Below are 20,614 nucleotides of genomic sequence, written 5' to 3'. Positions count from 1 at the left end.
TATACACAAGAAATACCATTACAAAGGATTGCAAATGGAAATAATCTGTTTCTAGTTCCTGCTGTTTTTGCATGTTATTCACGCCTAGTTTTTCCCCATCTTTAAAAAACAAACATCTCCAAAACACCACATCTGGGATATCATATTAAAATGCATAATTGTGAATATGTTTTCATATATTTATAAACATTGGTTTTAGTAGATTTCTCAGCATGGGAATTGTATTGTAACCTTTGGTAAAGTACAACATTCAGATAGCTGCATGTCTGTCTGGATGTTCAATTACAGTAGAGTCTTACCTATCCAACATTCGCTTATCCAACGTTCTGGATTATCCAATGCATTTTTTTTAGTCAATGTTTTCAATACATTGTGATGTTTTGGTGCTAAATTAGTAAATACAGTAATTACAACATAACATTACTGCGCATTGAACTACTTTTTCTGTCAAATTTGTTGTATAACAGGATGTTTTGGTGCTTAATTTGTAAAATCATAACCTAATTTAATGTTTAATAGGCTTTTCCTTAATCTCTCCTTATTATCCAACATATTTGCTTATCCAACGTTCTGCTGGCCCGTTTACGTTGGGATAAGTGAGACTCTACTGTATATCAAAATTTGCCAGAATCAAATTGTTCAAGCATTCATGCTTGGACAAAACAGTGGTTAGCAAGGTTTGGGGGGGTGATGGAGAGGAAGCTGAGCCTCACCTTATTCATGCATGTGTAGGGGTACAGATCAAATGATGATGAATAGGATCAATTTCCAGACGCTTAAGACCCTCAAACTATTGTGGAAAAAAGATTCAGCTTGCTCCTTGAACTTCCCCATTCTGATGAATTCAGAATGCCAGCCTACCTCCAAACTTTCAGTTTGGTGCATACATGAGATGGTATGGTATTTTACATATGCTGTTTAATTCCCCAAGCATCTCTTGCCACCATGTGATGATTTGTGATTATGCTCACTGGTGATAAAATTAAGAAAATAATTAGAATATCAAGTGTAATGTCTGAACTATACTTAAGACAACCATAGACTGTATACAGATACAATTGATGCTTTACTCTTGTATCTCTATGCTCTATATCTGTTTGGACTTGTGCTGCAAAGTTGTATTGACTATGTCATTTAGTATCTGAACAGTCAATTGGTACAGCATTAGAATCCCATGGTGCCTATCTAGGAATTCCCTCCCCTTTTACTTTTGACCATTTACCTCATAGACCTTGCTAGAGAAAATCTCTGCTATTGTTCTTCTTAATCAAAGTAATCAGACAACATAGATTTCAAGCAACACCTTGACACATTGATACTTCCTGTGATGGAGGCCAAGGGTAAATAGGATGATGGGGTTTGTAGCTGACCAGGTCACAGAAAAATAGATCTTGCCACCTGAACCTCCATGTGCTTTGTTGGAACAAATTCTCTGTTTTCTGGAGCCTCAGAGTCACATCAATGGGATCCTACAAAGAACCTTGTGACAACATCTGTGATCATGTATGAATGTATTGGTCCCAAACGGTCTCATGTGCACTTCTGAAACATTTCCTGTAATTGGACATCAAGCTGGAATATGCAAGGAGACAGTTCACAGTAGGAGGGAAAGAGAGACTACAAAGACTTGAATATCTTTTTGTTTGTATGTATGCCATTTTTAAAGTTCAACAGCCTAGGTTTTTGGATTAGTGTTTTCCAGAAATGTGTGGCCTTTGTGGTTTATCTTCTCACAGAGGGACTCTAAGTGTCAGAACAGATCTGGTCACAGGCTGAGAGGCACGGCTGTAAAGCCAAGGGGAGAACGAAGAACATCTTTATAAGCATTTTGAAGGGTGGTGTCTGAAATATAGAGCCATTAACTGGGAAACCCACAAAGCAAGCGAAGATGACCCGTTTAATAAAAGAAGCGGGATTCACATGTGCGGCAGGTTGGTGGGGAGGGCAGGGAGTCCAGAATTGCAATCCAGATATGTACAACAGTGTCAACAATTCAAGGATGCACAACATCGAAACTTTATGTTAACCTCGAGTAGGTGGACAGTTGTGTTCTCACACAGGTTGTAGCCTGGTGCTGCTAACTTTTTATCTGAGATATGATATATGATTACTAGTAATGGTGTCGAGCAGGAGATGCTGGAAAACCTACAGCTCCATTAATGCTGTTGGACTCCAAATCACAGAGCTGATGGGAGTTGGAGTTCAATGACACCCAGGAAGGCATCTTCTCCCTCACCTCCTGTCTTAGAGAAAGGACTCATTTCAGTTGAGAGCTCCAGCTGAAAGTACTGCTATCAGAGACACCGTGAGAGTGTTTTTCTTTCATTCCTTATCTAGAGTATCTTCAGCTGGTTTTCTTATCAGGATGCAGACACCTACCAATGTTTTCTAGTGGTTAAAAGAAAATGTTAAATACTGTTTGTATGTCATGTATGAAGATAAAGAATAGGCTGGTATTTCAAGGACTCATTACTATGTAACAAAGAGCTACCCTTGTGTCCCTACGAAACAAGTGTACTTATTTCTTGTGTGTGATCCCATCTGGTTGTTACGCACACACTATTGAGGCTTGTAGGTGGTTTAAAGGGAGGAAAACCTGTCGCCCCCAGAAGGCACTGCTGGATGGCACTACTCCTGATGTGGAGGCAATTGAGTTTGAGAGGGGTGCCAGAAAGGACAAAAATGCCCTGTCATTGGTGAGACACCCCACAACTCTCAGGCAGGAACATTACTAGAGTGTGGATGACTTAAAAATGGGGCCTGTAATTTGGAAATGGAAAAAGTGAGTGGCCATAGCAACTGCCAGGGCCCTGCCTTTGGAAAATAGTGAAGAGGCTTCCACAACTAAACACGCATCTGTAACTGAGAGGTCCCAGTCGTGTGGATGCTACCATGAACTATACCAGCAGTCCTCTGCCTCCTTTCCTTCTGATGCACACTAGGAAAAGCTGTGGATTTCCCAGTATGTACTACACCGTGTACTATATCACCACCATATCTATAAAAAGTGGCATGGTGGAGAAAGTTAAACTACAATTATTCTCTAATTGTGTAGATGTTGAGTATCTCTTATCCAAAATCATGAGTGTTCCATATTTCTGATTTTTTCAGATATACGAGACCCAAGTCTAAGTACAAAATTCATTACTGTTTGATGTACATTTAGCCTCAAGGTATCTTTTATACACAGTTTAGAAAATAATTTTGTGCATGAAATAAAGTTTGTGTACACTAAACCATCAGAACGCAAAAGTGGCCCTCATGTGAACAATTTTGGGTTCTGAAGTATTTCGGATTTTGGAATTCTGGATAAGTGATATTCAACGTGTATAAGCAAATAGTTCTTTTATATTTAGTCATGTGGACTCCACCTGCAAGTTTAAAGTGTCACAATTTCAGACACCAACTCATCTCCTGTTCAGGAGAACTGGGCCACTGTTAAAAGAGCTATAATACAGAGGCTCTGCCAGTTCTGATTAAAAACATCAACTTTCTATTGCTCTAGGCTTGAATCATAATCTTTTTTTTACACCTGTAACTGACTATTAACCCACAAATTGAATGGATAATTTCCTCCCCATTACATCATTATTTTTCTTACTAACGAAAAAGCATTACAAACATCTGAACAGCAATTGAAATCTTAAAAAAGAAAGGAAAACCACAATCATTTTAAAAAAGGGAGAGGAAAAAAGAAAAGAAAACAGCTGTGAGATATTCCATCAGATAGGCACGAGCCCTGCCTTCAGATGTAGCCTCCATACCAGAAGTTGATCATCACCTGCGGGCAAAGAGAAATAACAAATATATTAATGAATGTCTGCGTTAGATTTTTCAAAATTACCTTTTGAAAAGGTGAATTTATTTAAGAGGGGTTATTGAAGAGAACAGGGGCCCCTGGTAGCACAGTGTGTTAAAGTGCTGAGCTGCTGAACTTGCGGACCAAAAGGTCCCAGGTTCAAATCCTGGGAGTGGAATGAGCGCCCGCTGCTAGCCCCAGCTCCTGCCAACCTAGCAGTTCGAAAACATGCCAATGTGAGTAGGTCAATAGGTACCGCTCCGGCGGGAAGGTAACGGCGCTCCATGCAGTCATGCCGGCCACATGACCTGGAGATGTCTATGGACAACGCCGGCTCTTTGGCTTAGAAATGGAGATGAGCACCAACCCCCAGAGTCGGTCACGACTGGACTTAATGTCAGGGGAAACCTTTACCTTTTACTATTGAAAAGAACTTAGGTCCTAGATCAGCTACTTAATGAAGTGGCTTAGTTACTTAGCATTTCAGCACACTTAATTAAGAAACATCTCCCAGCCCAGCTTTCCCAATAGTGCTTCCCTGGGCAGCAGTCACTGTGCGTGATGGAGGTTTGTTATGCTGTCACGCCTGATGTTTCCATCTCCTTCCCATCAATGGTTTTTGGTGTATCAATCACAAACAAGATCCCTGTTGCAACACCCTCCCTGTACTGGAGATTACTAGCAGGAGGGCCACCTAAATGTTACTATGCTGCATCTTGATAAGTGGGAGATCAAATCTCCATTGCTCACAGAGGCTGCTGTCAAGTAAAGGAAGATTGGAAGACTTTTATGATCATGCCAATAGGACAACAATCATACATTTATAGAGACCATGAATATGAATCAGTCATTGAAGTGTAGTTGCATCCTGTCCAAGAAATCTTGTACTGAGCAGGTTGTTGTACATGATGAGTTGTACAGGATCCCCTCTACTATGTCTTAGACAGAGCATTAATTATTTGGCCCTCCAGGTATTGCTCAACAGGAGATTTGAATATTTTTCACTACTGACTGTGTTAGCCAGGGCTGCTGGAAGGTGCATGTCCAACAGCTACATAACCTCCCACCTTCATGTTCTTCATGTTCTAAGACCTCTAGTCAATTGTTCTTCCCAACCAGAGCTGAACTATTTTTTTTGGCACGTACTAGCCCCTCACTGCTTCAGTGGGTCTGCTCCAGTTGTGCCAAATAACTAAGTTTAAGACCTAGAGGAAGTCATTTCGGAACCACTGGCAATCATCTTTGAGAGTTCTTGGAGAACGGGAGAAGTACCAGCAGATTGGAGGAGGGCAAATGTGGTCCCTATCTTCAAGAAGGAAAAAAAGGACGATCCAAACAATTACCGTCTGGTCAACCTCATGTCGATACCAGGTAAGATTCTGGAAAAGATAGTTATGGAAGTGGTTTGCAAACACTTAGACAGGAATGCAGTCATTGCTAATAGTCAACACGGATTTACCAAAAACAAGTCATGCCAGACTAATCTGATCTCTTTTTTTCTATAGAGTTACAAGTTGGGTAGATGCAGGGAATGCCATAGATGTAGCGTATCTGGATTTCAGTAAGGCCTTCAACAAGGTCCCCCATGACCTGGAAAACGAACTGGTCAAAATGTGGGCTAGGCAAAACTACGGTTAGGTGGATCTGTAATTGGTTAAGTGAACAAACCCAAAGGGTGCTCACCAATACTTCCTCTTCATCCTGGAAAGAGGTGATGAATGGAGTTCCATAAGCAGGGTTCTGGTCCTGGGCCCGGTTCTGTTCAACATCTTTATTAATTATTTAGATGAAGGGCTAGAAGGCACAATCATCATGTTTGCAGACGACACCAAATTGGGAGGGATAGCTAATACTCCAGAAGATAGGAGCAGATTAGAGAGATGGGCCAAAACTAACAAAATGAAGTTCAACAGGGGCAAAGGCAAGATACTCCACTTAGGCAGAAAAAATGATATGTAAAGATACAGAATGGGGGATGCCTGGCTTGACAGCAGTATGTGTGAAAAAGATCTTGGAGTCCTCGTGGAGAGGAAGGTGCACAAGAACCAACAATGTGATGCGGCAGCAAAAAATAATTTTAAAAAAGCCTACATAAATAGGAGCCTGGTGTCTAGATCCAGTGAAGTCATGGTAGCCCTCTATTCCTCTTTAATCAGACCACACCTGGAATCACACTGTGTCCACCGCAATTGAAGGGAGATGTTGACAAGCTGGAATGTGTCCAGAAGAGAGTGACTAATCAAGGGTCTGGAGAACAAGCCCTATGAGGAGCGGCTTAAATAGCTGGGCATGTTTAGCCTTCAGAAGAGAAGGCTGAGAAGAGACATGATGGCCATGTATAAATATGTGAGGAGAAGTCTTAGGAAGGAGCAAGCAAGCTTGTTTTCTGCTATCCTGGAGACTAGGATGCAGAACAATGGCTTCAAACTACAGGAAAGGAGATTCCACATGAACATTGAGAAGAACTTCCTCACTGTGTGAGCTGTTCAGCAGTGGAACTCTCTGCCCTGGAGTGTGGTAGAGGCTCCTTCTTTGGAGACTTTTAAGCAGAGGCTGGATGGCCATCTGTCGGGGGTGCTTTGAATGCGATTTTCCTACTTCCCGGCAGGGGGTTGGACTGGATGGCCCATGAGGTCTCTTCCAACTTTATGATTCTATAAGAGTTTAATTATAATGTGATTTATTGATGCAATCTCCCTACCTTTCCAGGATGGTTTTAAAGCATTCTACCCAATACAATGTTGTCTCTTGGTCATCAAGAACATCAAAGAACTGTTAGAAAGGCCATTACAGGTGCAGAAAAATGCAGAAACAAGCAATTCTAATGATCAAGTGGTTGGAACTCTCCAAAGTTAATGGTTTAAGTATAGAGGGTATTTAGTTCAGATAAACAGAACAGAGAAAATACAGAAGAGCCTTATAAAATCAAGTATTGTATGGACAAAAGTGTATATACATGTATACTTTATTCTGCTGTCATGGTAACGGGAAATTGTGTATGTAGGACTGACCTACTGAAACTGTCTGGCAATAGATTCAGAGCAGATACGTCCTTCACAAACACAGAATGAAGCTCAAATGTCACAAGAGATGTTAACAAGCAAATTGAAGCAGGATTGCTTCATCAGTGGCTATTGCCCATGAATGTTTCATGAATCTTTGAAGCATCAGTTTTCCTCCAAATCAGAGAGGAACATGTGGGCCTCCAGATATTGTTGGTCTGAATCTCCTATGACCTTATCATTGCATATGTTGGCTAGGGTGGGTGAGAATTGTGGCCCTACAACATCTGCAGGACTGGACATTCTCTAGCCAACTATAAGCATAGGCAACATGAGTCTGGATATAAGTCATATATATGACTGGCAGGGGTAGGGCATGAATGGGAGGGAGGGAAAGGCTAGAGGAGAAGATGCTGTTTTGGGTGCCTTGCTGCATGTTCGAGGTGCTGTTGGAAACAAGATGTTGGGCCTTTTAATTCCCATCAGTGGGGCTCACCCTAACTCGGAGCCCCGGTGGCTCAGTGTGTTAAAGCACTGAGCTGCTGAACTCGCAGACCGAAAGGTCCCAGGTTCAAACTCCAGGAGCGGTGTGAGCGGCTGCTGTTAGCTCCAGCTTCTGCCAACCTAGCAGTTCGAAAACATGCCAATGTGAGTAGATCAATAGGTACCGCTTCGGCGGGAAGGTAACGGCGCTCCATGCAGCCATGCCGACCATATGACCTTGGAGGTGTCTACGGACAACGCCGGCTCTTTGGCTTAGAAATGGAGATGAGCACCAACCCCCAGAGTCAGACATGACTGAACGTCAGGGGAAACCTTTACCTTTACCTTTAGGGATCAGCAATTCTATGCAAAAAATATGGAACCCATATTGCAGAAATGGGGATAATGTGTCTGGAGGGAGAACTCCCTTTGCCAGGGGAGCTCCAACGCCTTCCGTGACCTGACTGCTGCAATTCCTCCAACTACTGGCGCATTGAAAGACTGGTGGTGGGACCCCCTTCCCATCCTACAGAGAAGCTCACCCACAACTACAGGATTGCACACTTATAGACTTATGTACAACTACCCATGGATTAATGTTGAGGCTGAGTTAACTCATTCTTCCATAAAAAGCCTAGGGGAGAGATAGACAGAGACAGACAGAAAGTGATGGGATATTAAAACTGACCAGTGCTGGTCCGTGTGCAGATTGCCTGAAGGCAATGGGCAGAGGCATCTCTTCTCACTGTGCCTGCCAAAGGAAATCTAATGCAGTTTTGAGTAGGAGGTACAGGAGTCTGGGGGAGGGCATCATGACGGTTTGAGTCCTTTCTTCTCAGAGGCCAATTTTGTCCCTTCATTCGAGATGCAGACAATGGTGCAAAATAATGTTGCTTTCAACTATGATTAAGCTCGGGCTTGAGTGAAGCATTTGAACTTTCCCTTTGACCAGTTTGATCTCGGGCAAACTAATCTAAGCTGAAAGGGGAACTAATTGAAGTCACAGTGAGACTTTATAATGCCCACTAAGGGAAACAGATACTTACTGTGCTGACTCTGACTCTTCCCCCTCCTCTTCTATACATGCACACAGCAGAGTATCACACCACCATTCGGGTGAGCATGGTGCGAAACAGCACATTCACACACGCTACAACACCTTAATCTGAGTGAAGCTCTTCAATCCATTTTTAGCCTTGGAAATCTCACAGAACTGGCTGAATTCTAGTGAGGCTACTGGGTGCCAGATATTGTCAGGCTGATTTCCCTGGAATCTTTTCTTAAGCATAAACAAGCTCAAACATTTGGCTTTTTGTAATATTTGGGGGGCGGGGGGGGGGGGGGGGGGGGGGAGAAGGGAAGAAAATAGATTTTCTGTTGTTGCTATCGAAGCATTAAGATGTAAATAAAAAGGTAAAGGTTTTTCCTTGACGTTAAGTCCAGTCATGTCTAACTCTGGGGATTGGTGCTAATCTCCATTTCTAAGCCGAAGAGCCAGCGTTGTCCGTAGACACCTCCAAGGTCATGTGGCCGGCATGACTGCATGGAGCACCGTTAATAAATGTAAAGATGTAAATAGCTCTTATAAAACAGGCCATTACTGGCCTACTTATTTCCCTACAAAGATATCAGACTGAATTTTGAAGTACAGATGGAAAGAATATCTGAGTGTCAAAAAACTTTGACATGAAGAATACTCCCAAAAGCCCATCTTCCTCAAGGATTACTCCTGCCCCTTCCAGTCCAGACTAACCCTTTCCTGCCCCCTCCACTACCATGTAGTGAGTGTTGAGTATGTGGGATGGATCCTCTTTCACTGAATGTTTAAATAGAGACTGGGTTCCCACCCCACTATTTTCCAGGGCTGTGAATGAAGCAGCCCCATGCTAACCTGAATAAAGGCTCTTAATTGCTGGCTTTGTTCTTATAGTCAGTTGATATGATGATGCCATTTTCTGGGACTTCTGGAAAAGCCCTGGGTGCCCCCCGAGGATTGCCTTTTTCATCATGCCTAAGCTATCACAATATAGTCAGTGATGATTGTCCTTGTTGACCAACTCCCTCCTACGCACCAGCATGGTTATGTAGTGATTATGGGGTGGGCGGATGGGGAACATCCAAGTGGAGACTGCCATTGTCATCTACCTTGTCATGGCAAGGTAGTAGTGGTGGGAGTCAGCTGAGCAAGGATCTTAATCACTGCCTGCAGCTACCCCAAATATGACAAAGTTTGGATCCAACCAAATGATTGAATAAACACCCAACAGGTGAATGCTTCTAATGGAGATCCTACGTGTGTGTATGGCTCTGAATGTGCAGTTCCACATCCTTCCACTGTCTGTCTAGACCTAGGAGTGTCCCTGTTGCTGCTGTTCATTTGTAGGGAGCTGAGACCTGAGGTAGACTATGAAGAAACCAGTGATGTCAGCATGGCTGGTAGGCCGGGGTAGGGGGGGGGGATGATGTATTCTTGCAAATGGAACACACACACCCTTTTGGTCTCCTAGGAATTCAGGGCAGCAAGACAGCCTGAATTGCCTTCCACCATTCCCTTTTGGTAAGAAGGAGCAGGAGAAATCACTCAAAGACCTGGAAGAATTTGCAATGGAGGACAATGAGAGAATAGCTCTGCCACCCTGCTATTTTCCACGGCTGTGAATACTCAGCTACTCTGCTGTGCATCCCATCCAAAAACAATTTAATAAGGTGTAAAGTGTGTGTAAGTCATTAATAGGATACACGCCAAAATGTATTATTTGGTGGTGGGGGGACAGGGAGTATGCATAGATTAACTTCAGCCCATAAACCTTAATGTACACCCTGAAGAGGTGAACATTTGACACCACTTAGAGCCTCATCACACTAGAGAAAAAATCCACTTAAAATCCGGTTTCTGCCTCCTACAGAATTCTGGGGTTTGTAGTTTAGGGAGAAGCCTTTAACAGCCTCAATAAACGCAAACCCCAGAATTCTGCAGAAAGCAGAATCTGGATTTTAAGTGGATTTTTTCTCTAGTGTGATGAAGACTTCAAGTCCCTTTCTTGCAACAGATTTTCCTATGAAGAAGTGAAGATCTTGGGGGTGGGGAGGAACACATTGGTACTATGACTTGGAGAATAGGGCCAACATATTTCTGGTTTTGCATTCCACAAAGACAGCTGAGCTGTCCCTTGCTTCCCTCTCACTGCTACCCCAAATCAGCTTTAGATGTACTATGGTACATACTCCTTGGCCAGCCGCTCCTTTCCCTTCGGTGGTATATGGACTCCTTGCTTCTCTGACGACAACCCTGGTCTTGCGTTATGAGGTCTCTCTGCTCCGCATGCTCCAGGGATTCTTCCTTCTGCAAAAAACAATATCCCCAAAAGTGTATGAGAAAATAGGCAAAAGAGTGTGTGTGTGAGAGAGACAATGAAATGACAACACTGGCAGATGCTCCCATAATAAGCCCAAAGAAGCTGTCAAAATAGTGCCCTAGAGAAAACTCTCGGAAACTGGGTCACCAAGGAACAGCGGAAACTAGATGAGATTCACCGTTACATATAATTCCCACTACCTAGATGCGCAGACAGGCCCTGAATTTGTCATAATTGCTTAAGAAGGATTTGAGGGGTTATATTAATGAGTAGATGCTCAGTGGAAATGCTAAATCCATTATGCCGCTACAATCATAATCCTCTCTTCATCCCATTCCATAGTCAACAAACATCCAGAACTCTAGCTTTCCACATTCCTGACCCATTTATGCTAATAGTGGAAGCAGTTTCAGGCATTCACCTCTTTCTGCCCACAAAGATACCGTATATGTTTCTTCTATGGCAGAGAGAGAATTCTCACAGATCTCCATGTGTGACTACTGGAATCTTTCACCTACAATCTGGTGATTGGCAATGGGATCAGGAAAAAAAAAAGGATTTCCATGCTGTTCAAAGCAAAGCTGTGATACCTGATGGCTACCATGTTAATGGAGTGGAGAATCCGATTCAGATTTCATTGATGCATACATTAAAGATGCTCAAGGTAACAAATCTAGTACATACTTAAAATGGTGAGAACATTCATTGTCGTACTAAAATGGGAACCACCTACTGCTGCAGCAGTAACAGTGAGAGGCCCGTGACTTCTCTGGTGTTGCTGGACCCACACTTTAACCAGTCACAACTGACCGAGCCAATGCTCAAGAATGGTGGGAGGTGTAATTTAGGAACATCTGGAAGACCACAAATTCCTTACTTGGTTCTATAGTGTTTGTTGTTATGTATGCTTTCAGTTCGTTTCCAACATATGGCAAACCTACAGTGAATATATCACTGGGTTTTCTTGGCTACATTTGTTTGGTGGTGGGAGGGGGGTGCCTTTGTCTTCCTCTGGTGGTGAGACAGTGTGACTTGCCTAAGGTCAGCCAGTGGATTTCTGTGGTCAAGTGGTGATTTGAGTGCTGGTCTCCAGAGTCTTTGTGCTCGAATTTATCAGTTGTTAATTGAGACAAATTACCTGCCCCGTCTCAATTACTTCTGATCCTGGCTGTCTGCCAAGAAGGCACGGAATAACTTCTAACTTCCGACTCCTTCGTTCAGCTGTCAAAGTGGCTCAAACTTCAGTATTTACACCTATTACAAGGCAGACTGGATTTATAACCAGACCACATCTGACTACTTCAGAGAAAGCAGCAAGGAGTAACATTCCATCCTTATCTCAAACACTCAATCCAGCTAGAAACTGGAACCTCCCAAAGTTACACTCAGGCAATTCATTTCCACTCTATGAATTAACCTCTTCACTTCTGGATCACACAGCTTTAAACTACTAGCACTATTTCACACTATATCAAAACACATACTGACAAAATTATTATTATTATATTGTCGAAGGCTTTCATGGTTGGAATCACTGGGTTGTTGTGAGTTTTCCAGGCTGTATGTTCATGTTCCAGAAGCATTCTATCCTGATGTCTCACCCACATCTATGGCAGGCATCCTCAGAGGTTAAGGGGTCTGTTGGAACCTAATTGAGGTTTATATATTTGTGGAATAGCCAGAGTGGGAGAAAGAACTCTTGCCTGCTTGAGGTACGTGTGCCTAATTGAGGTTTATATATCTGTGGAATAGCCAGAGTGGGAGAAAGAACTCTTGCCTGCTTGAGGTACGTGTGAATGTAGCAATTTGCCACCTTCATTAGCATTTTAATGGCCTGCAATTTCAAGGCCTGGTCGGTAGCTGCCTGGGGAAATACTTTGTTGGGATGTGTTAGCTGGCCCCAATGGATTCTTGTCTGGAATTTCCGGGTTTTTTTAGTCTTACTCTTTATTTACTGTTCTGCTTTTAGATTTTTTTTTAATACTGGTAGCCAGATTTTGTTCATTTTCATGGTTTCCTCCTTTATGTTGAAATTGTCCATATGCTTGTGGACTTCAATAGATTCTCTGTGTAGTCTGACATGGTAGTTGTTGGAGTGGTCCAACATTTCTGTGTGTCTCAAATAATATGCTGTATCCAGTTGGTTCATCAAGTGCTCTGCTATGGCTGACTTCTCTGATTGGATTAGTCTGCAGTGCCTTTCATGTTCCTTGATTCATGTTTGGGCAATGCTGCGTTTGGTGGTTCTTATGTAGACTTGTCCACAGCTGCATGGTATATGGTAGACTCCTGCAGAGATGAGAGGATCCCTCTTGTCCTTTGCTGAATGTAGCATTTGTTAGATGATGATGATGATGACTATTACTCTTATTATTATATTTATTTATACCCCACTTTACGTCTCTGGCAGGAGGCTCAAAACTGGCTCTTAGTTTTATATTATATCAGATGGATGCTGAAGTGCTTATGTTATATGCAACATTTCAGGACAAAGGCCTCTTAAGATGACTTATCAAAAGTTAATTAACTTCACATACATTGCAGGATGCTCCAGTTCCTACCTAGCAGGCAAATGATTAAAAATATGTATGTATCTTAAGAACAGCTTCAATTGCTGGAGGTTCTGGACTGTCTGTGTGTGTGTGTGTGTGTGTGTGTGTGTGTGTGTGTGTGTGTGTAAGGTGGCATCATAAATGCACACATAAAAACACCTGCTTACATCTCTCTCCCATCATCTTACTTGTAGTGTTCTATATACATCCCTGTAGAAAAGAAACTCCCTGGCAGATTTGTGAAATGAACAGTAACAGCCCATCCAACTCAAACCTCTTTTGAATTGCATTGACTCTTTGAACACTTCAAAGCTTTGTAGTCCTTGTTAACTGGAATTCAGGACAAAAAAAAAGACCTCCCAGAGAATCTGGGTTACTGCAAGGGGAACGAATGGACTTCAAAACAGAAAAATGCTAGTCTTTGTGTGTTTCTTTGCAGTGCTGCTACACTATTGGGCCAATTGCTATTGTGCAGAGTCAGCCAAAGAATTTTATTTTATTTTTTAGCTGCCTTAGGCAAATTAAAATTTTGCACTTCCGCCCCATGTCTTATCATAAGCCGAGCAGCATAAGTATGCCATATTAAATGATCAAGAGCACTATGAGCTTCTCATTTTCATGTTTTAATCTTTGTAAATGAACTCACATACTATTGTGTTAACACACAACTTACACTGGACTAATTCCTGCCTCCACATTCATGGATTCTCATAATTATTAGAATTGTCATTTTGCCTATGAGCGTTCATGGAAAAGAGGACAGTCCCGCCTCTTTTCTCATCCTAATTGTGGAAACAATGCATCCAGTCGAGATCTGTCAAATTCCAACAGGAAAATGGGCAACTCAAGGCTTTGATTCTATTGATGGGGGAAGTGCAGAGGGAAGTACATCTATATATATAAAAGGCTTTTGGCATCGTGGCGATGCACAGAACAACAAAACCCAACATCCCCCAAACTCTAAAATTACCCACACAATCCATCATCCCCGCCTCCAGTAAGATACAATATAAACAAACAAAAAACACAATCACAACACCAAAAAAAACACAACAGGCGATGTGCGCATGCGTACAAACACAATCCTCCCAACTCTTCCCGCGCGCATGCGCGCACACACAGAACCCCCTCTTGCACCGCCTCCACCGCCAAAGCCGGGGACTCGGCAGGAGAAGGCACACCTCCGCCTCAGGAGGCTGAGCTCCCCATCCTTGAATTGGGAGTTCCACTCCAAAACATCCGGAGGGCCTAAGCCGACCCTTCCCTGCCCTCACATCTCACCTGGGAAACAAAAAAGGCCTCTTTCCCGCTCCCTCCCTCCGTCCTTTCCCACTCCTTTTTCCCACTCTCGGGCCTGCAGCGGCGGACAAGCGCCCCATCGCCCGCCTTCCCTGCCCCGTTCTCCTCCTCCTCCTCCTCCTGGGTCGAAGAACATGGAGGCCGGCACCGGGAAGCACGAGGCGGGCCCGCCCCTCCACCAGAGCCCGCTCTTCCCTGGCCTACCAAGCCTGCCAACCCACCACCACACCGGCGCCGCCTCCGCTCCGGTACGAGGGGCAAAGGAGAAGGGCAGACCTCACCCCCCACGCCTCCCGCCTGGCCCCTGAGCAGGTACAGAGCGCCTTCTCCTCTTCTCTTATTTATTTACCCTTTTCCAGTGCCCGGGGGATGATGCAAACGCCTTCCTTGCAACATTATAAATCTGTATATAATATCTATAATATAGTATCTCACTTCAACATAAACGTCCCAGCACAACATTGCATAACTGAATATGTTGGATAATAAGAACCAATTCAGAAAACCCAATTAAACATCAAATTAGGGAATAATTATACAAATTAACCACCAAAACGCAGACTACGTTGGATAATCCAGAACATTGCATTACCAAATGTTGCATAACTGAGATTCTACTGTAAGATGAAATAATTACTGTGGTACAATAATACATAACAATATAATCTCTACAATCACAACACTAAATAAAGAACCACACTCTGAAAACAAGGGAATTCCAGACAGGAAACAATCAGGGCCAGCTAACACCTACCAACAAAGTATTCCCATCATCAAAGTCTGGCAAATCCTCTGTTTTCTCAGGGTCACAGACACTAGAAGCACATACAATATCACAAACAACACCACTCTGAAAACAAGGGAATTCCAGACAGGAAACAATCAGGGCCAGCTAACACCTACCAACAAAGTATTCCCATCATCAAAGTCTGGCAAATCCTCTGTTTTCTCAGGGTCACAGACACTAGAAGCACATACAATATCACAAACAACACCACTCTGAAAACAAGGGAATTCCAGACAGGAAACAATCGGCCAGCTAACACATCCCAACAAAAATTTCACTCAGGGAGGAAACAGCCAGGCTTTAAAGTTACAAGGCCATTACATGCTAATCATTTCTCCTAATTGCAGCATTCATACTTCCCTCCAACAGACAAAAACAATCAAAAATATTGTATATTCACAACCTTTCGAAAATAATATCCCCTGATGGCGCACTGTCTTAAAGCGTTGAGCTGCTAAACTTCTGGACCGAAAGGTCGCAGGTTTGAATTCGAGGAACGGACAGAGCCCCCACCGTTAGCCCCAGCTTCTCCCAACCCTAAAGTTCAAAAACATTCAAATGAGAGTACATGAATAGGAACCGCTCCAGCGGAAAGGTAACAGTGCTCCATGCAGTCATACCACATGACCTTGGAGGACTCTACGGACAACACCGGCTCTTCAGCTTACAAATAGAGATAACCACCAATCCCCAAAGTCGGACACGACTGGACTTAACGTCAGGGGAAAACCTTGACCCTTTACCTTAACTACCACAAATTCTTCAATACTTTATTTCCCAAACCACCAGACTTCGCCACAGCAACGCGTGGCCGGGCACAGCTAGTAGATTAGATATAACTATATCGCTTCTTGTCCCCCTCCATGCACATCCTGATCTCTCTCTTGCACAGCCTCTTATTCAGAGTGCAATTACCCTTTGATGTCTTCTCTGTGATGGAAAGACATTATAGCAAGCTAAAGAGGAACTGTGCTTGTTGGCACACTCTTTCTCTCCCTCTCACACACACACCCTTGACATGCACGTGGATCACCTCTCGCACGTCAAATTCTTCCCCACCCTTCAATCACTCTCTACACCTTCATTCACATCTCCCACCTTTTTCTCTCCTCCATATGGTTGATGTGGCCCTTGGTGAAAATGAGATGGACACCCCTGCTCTAGGTCCTACAATGCAGCTCTATGGTCAGCTTCCAGTGGAAATTGACCATAGAATCATCTTGAACGACTTAGAGATCCTTTTGTCAGTCTTTGTAAGATGCAGGCCTAATCTGTTCTCTGAAATAAGTCCAACAGAAGAACTTTATTGAAAAGTACAATATAGGCACTACATGCTATTGGGTTGTAAAAGGCTTTCATGGCCGGAATCACTGGGCTGCTGTGAGTTCTCCAGGCTGTATGACATTTCTCTCACATCTATGGCAGGCATCCTCAGAGGTTATTTATTATTATTTATTTATTTACCCCATTTCTACCCTGTTTTTTCCTACCGCACAGGGGACTCAAGGCAGTTGTGAGGATGCCTGCCATAGATGTGGGCGATACGGCTGTATGGCCATGTTCCAGAAGCATTCTTTCCTGACGTTTCACCTACATCTATGGCCGGCATCCTCAGAGGTGGAGCCTCCGGTGCAATATGGGATAAAAGCCTTGTGACTTGAAGGTTGGTTTGCTGACCTGAAGGCTGCCAGGTTCAAATCCCACCCGGGGAGAGGGCAGATGAGCTCCCTCTATCAGCTCCAGCTCTATGCGAGGACATGAGAGAAGCCTCCCACAAGGATGGTAAAACATCAAAACATCTGGGCGTCCCCTGGGCAACGTCCTTGCAGATGGCCATTTCTCTCACTCCAGAAGCAACTCTGGTTGCTCCTGACACGAAAAAAAAAATCCTCAGAGGTTGTGAGGATGGGCCATACAGTCCAGAAAACTTACAGCAACCCACTACATGCTATTGTTGTCAGAACTAAGGATTGCTGGGAGCATACATAGGCTTAGTATTTAAACGTTTTGTGCATTACAATTCCATTGGCCCACATGACCACCTCCGTTATTCCTTTCACAGTCTTTCTGTAATTGACCAATTAATCTAAGCATTATATCATCTATCTGAATACCATTTCAAATGAGAATGACCTTGGTTCCCAGTACATTCATACTTCCAGGCTGAAGTCTCTTTTCTACCCATGTGTTTAGCAATGGTGATAAGTAGTGCCAGTTTCTTATTAACTACAGTATATAGCTTTCTGGGGGCCCCTGGTGGCACAGTGTGTTAAAGCGCTGAGCTGCTGAACTTGTGGACCAAAAGGTCCCAGGTTCAAATCCCGGGAGCGGAATGAGCGCCCGCTGTTAGCCCTAGCTCCTGCCAACCTAGCAGTTCGAAAACATGCAAATGTGAGTAGATCAATAGGTACCACTCCAGCAGGAAGGTAACGGTGCTCCATGCAGTCATGCCGGCCACATGACCTTGGAGATGTCTATGAACAACGCCGGCTGTTCGGCTTAGAAATGGAGATGAGCACCAACCCCCAAAGTCGGTTACGACTGGACTTAACGTCAGGGGAAAACCTTTACCTTTACTATAGCTATCTGCTCTAATACCATCAGCTATAATGCTACAATTGAGCAGTTACTTATAAGTACATTAAAAGAAAAGATTCTAGCAACGAAAGGCAATGTTATGGCAGGTCCTAGGATCCTGACAGAAGTATTCTGTCAGGTAAAAAGAAAACAATTTCTATATTTATCTGTGTGTGTGTGTGTCCGTTTTTTTGTTTTTGTTTTTTTATTTTCAGGGAGCCCCTGTGCCCCTAACCTTACTGAATGTGGAATACTGTCTGTATTTTAATGTATATGTATACACAGCCTTATAAACAATTAATACATCCTTAAGTTCCATAACTCACACCCCTCACTCATCCCATCCCCTCACACAGTGATTTGATACTGGAGAAGGGGAATCCAATATTGGCCAAATGCTTGTCCTTCTTTCTATGTACAGTGATGTCTATGCCCCTCTTTGTTCAAAGAAGCTAATAGTGATATGGAGACTCTTGTATTCTTGTACTGCTTCTGTGTGTGTCAGAAGTGACTTGAGAAACTGCAAGTCACTTATGATGTGAGAGAATTGGCCGTCTGCAAGGACGTTGCCCAGGGGATGCCCGGATGTTTGATGTTTTTACCATCCTTGTAGGAGGCTTCTCTCATGTCCCCGCATGGAGCTGGAGCTGATAGAGGGAATTCACTCACTTTCCCTGGATTCAAACCGCTGACCTGTTGGTCAGCAGTCCTGCCAACACAACCCACTGTTTAACCCACTGCACCACCCCACAGCTTGTACTGTTGCTTAGAATGGAACTTAGTTGAACTACTATCCCAACTCTCTGTCTTGGCTTACCTCTCCAAAAGCTGCAGGTCTCAGGCCCTTTGGTGGGATAACCTTCCACCCCCCCCCACAACTCTAAGGAAGCAAGTGGCTTGATCTTCCAGGAATTTTTTCCCTTTTAGCCATGGCCACATACAAAAGCCTAGTATCTCTCTTCTGGGATTCCTGAAGGGGAGGCTGCAGTTGTTCCAGGCCCATCATCCTGGCACGCCACTTTGCTGGACATGCTCGTGCTATGAATATTTGACAAAGGGGCTTGAGCAGAGCTTGTTAAAAAGAACATCCTTGATGAATTATTTATCAAGACAGAAAGGGATAAAAAAATTGGTTCCCTCTGGGAAAATGCACACACATAAAGAGTAAGGCAATGGTTATAACTAAATCTCCACTTGTGTTCTTTCTGTCTTATGGTGACCCTAAGACAAATATAGTATGGAGGCTTCTTGGCAAGATGTATTCAGAGGCGTTTTGCCTTTGCTTTCTACTGAAGCTGAGAGGGTGTGACATGTCCAAGCCCAACCAGTGGGTTTTTGTGACCAGAAGGTATTCAAACCCTTATCTCCAGAATTGTGGTCCAATGCTCAAACCATAGATTCATAGAATCATAGAGTTGGAAGACACGTCGTGGGCCATCCAGTCCAACCATCTGCCAAGAAGCAGGAAATCGCATTCAAAGCACCCCCGACAGATGGACAACCAGCCTCAAGCCTCCAAAGAAGGAGCCTCCACCACAGTCTGGGGGAGAGAGTTTCACTGCCCTCACAGTGAAGAAGTTCTTCCTGATGTTCTGGTGGAATCTCCTTTCCTGTAGTTTGAAGCCATTGTTCCACATCTTAGTCTCCAGAGCTACAGAAAACAAGCTTGCTCCCTCCTCTCAGCTTCCCCTCAGATATTTATACATGGCCATCATGTCTCCTCTCAGCCTTCTCTTCTGCAGGCTAAATATGCCCAGTTCTTTAAGCCACTCCTGATAAGGCTTGTTCTCCAGACCCTTGATCACTTTAGTCGTCCTCCTCTGGACTCATTCCAGCTTGTCAACACCTCCCTTCAATTGCGGTGCCCAGAATTGGACACAGTGTGATTCCAGGTAAAGTGGTCTGAACAAGGTGGAATAGAGGGGGAGCATGACTTCCCTGGATCTAGACACTACACTCCTATTTATTCAGGCCAAAATCCCATTGGCTTTTTTAGCTGCCACATCACATTGTTGGCTCATGTTTAACTTGTTGTCCATGTTGTCCAAGATCTTTTTTATTAGTACTCCTAATATATTGCACAACTATAATTTTACTCCCTGCCCCAAGACTGAAGTGCTATTATGTTGCCCTTGGCTACTGGTTATGCTTTTATTGTGTGATATTGTGATTTTATAGTTCTGATGTATTCATCTGCTGTAATTTGGAATGTATTTTATGTTGTTGTATTTTATTGTATATTGCTGGGCTTGGTCCCCATTTAAGCTGCCCCAAGTCCCCCTGGGTAGGGTGGGATATAAGAATAAAGATTTATTATTATTATTATTATTATTATTATTATTATTATTATTATTATTTTATTGTATGACACAGCAAACAAGATAGACATGCTGGATTTCATATCACAAAATCACAAGTTGAACACTTCCCAAGCGTTTAGGACTGTGTGATATATTTTCGGATGATGCGTGCAGATCCCAGTAGGGTGGCCTTTTGCAGTTGGCAGATCGTAATTTTGTCAATGTCTATTGTTTTCAAATGCCGGCTGAGATCTTTTGGCACGGCACCCAGTGTGCCCATCACCACCAGGACCACCTGCACTGGTTTCTGCCAGAGTCTTTGAAATTCAATCTTGAGGTCCTGATAGCGGCTGAGTTTTTCCTGTTGTTTTTTGTCAATGCGACTGTCACCTGGGATGGCAACATCAATGATACAAACCTTTTTCTTTTCCACAACTGTGATGTCTGGTGTGTTGTGTT

General features: G+C 43.4%; 1 protein-coding gene across 2 annotated transcripts in view; it reads right to left on the bottom strand.

Moving 5' to 3' along the window:
* Positions 1-1,883: 1,883 nt before the first annotated feature.
* The window catches only part of ppp1r1a (protein phosphatase 1 regulatory inhibitor subunit 1A), a 185,286-nt gene continuing 166,555 nt past the window's right edge, over positions 1,884-20,614 (bottom strand). For both annotated transcript variants that reach the window (XM_062971066.1, XM_008116424.3), the window contains 2 exons: positions 10,510-10,627; positions 1,884-3,781 (listed from right to left, as the gene is read on the bottom strand). In XM_062971066.1, the coding sequence (XP_062827136.1) occupies positions 3,778-3,781; positions 10,510-10,627 (122 nt within the window). In that variant the 3' untranslated portion in view covers positions 1,884-3,777. The remainder of the gene's footprint in view (positions 3,782-10,509; positions 10,628-20,614) is intronic.

This window comes from Anolis carolinensis, chromosome 2 (genome assembly GCF_035594765.1).
Source record: "Anolis carolinensis isolate JA03-04 chromosome 2, rAnoCar3.1.pri, whole genome shotgun sequence".
Classification (NCBI taxonomy): domain Eukaryota; kingdom Metazoa; phylum Chordata; class Lepidosauria; order Squamata; family Dactyloidae; genus Anolis; species Anolis carolinensis.
This window is presented reverse-complemented; position numbering and strand designations above follow the sequence as displayed.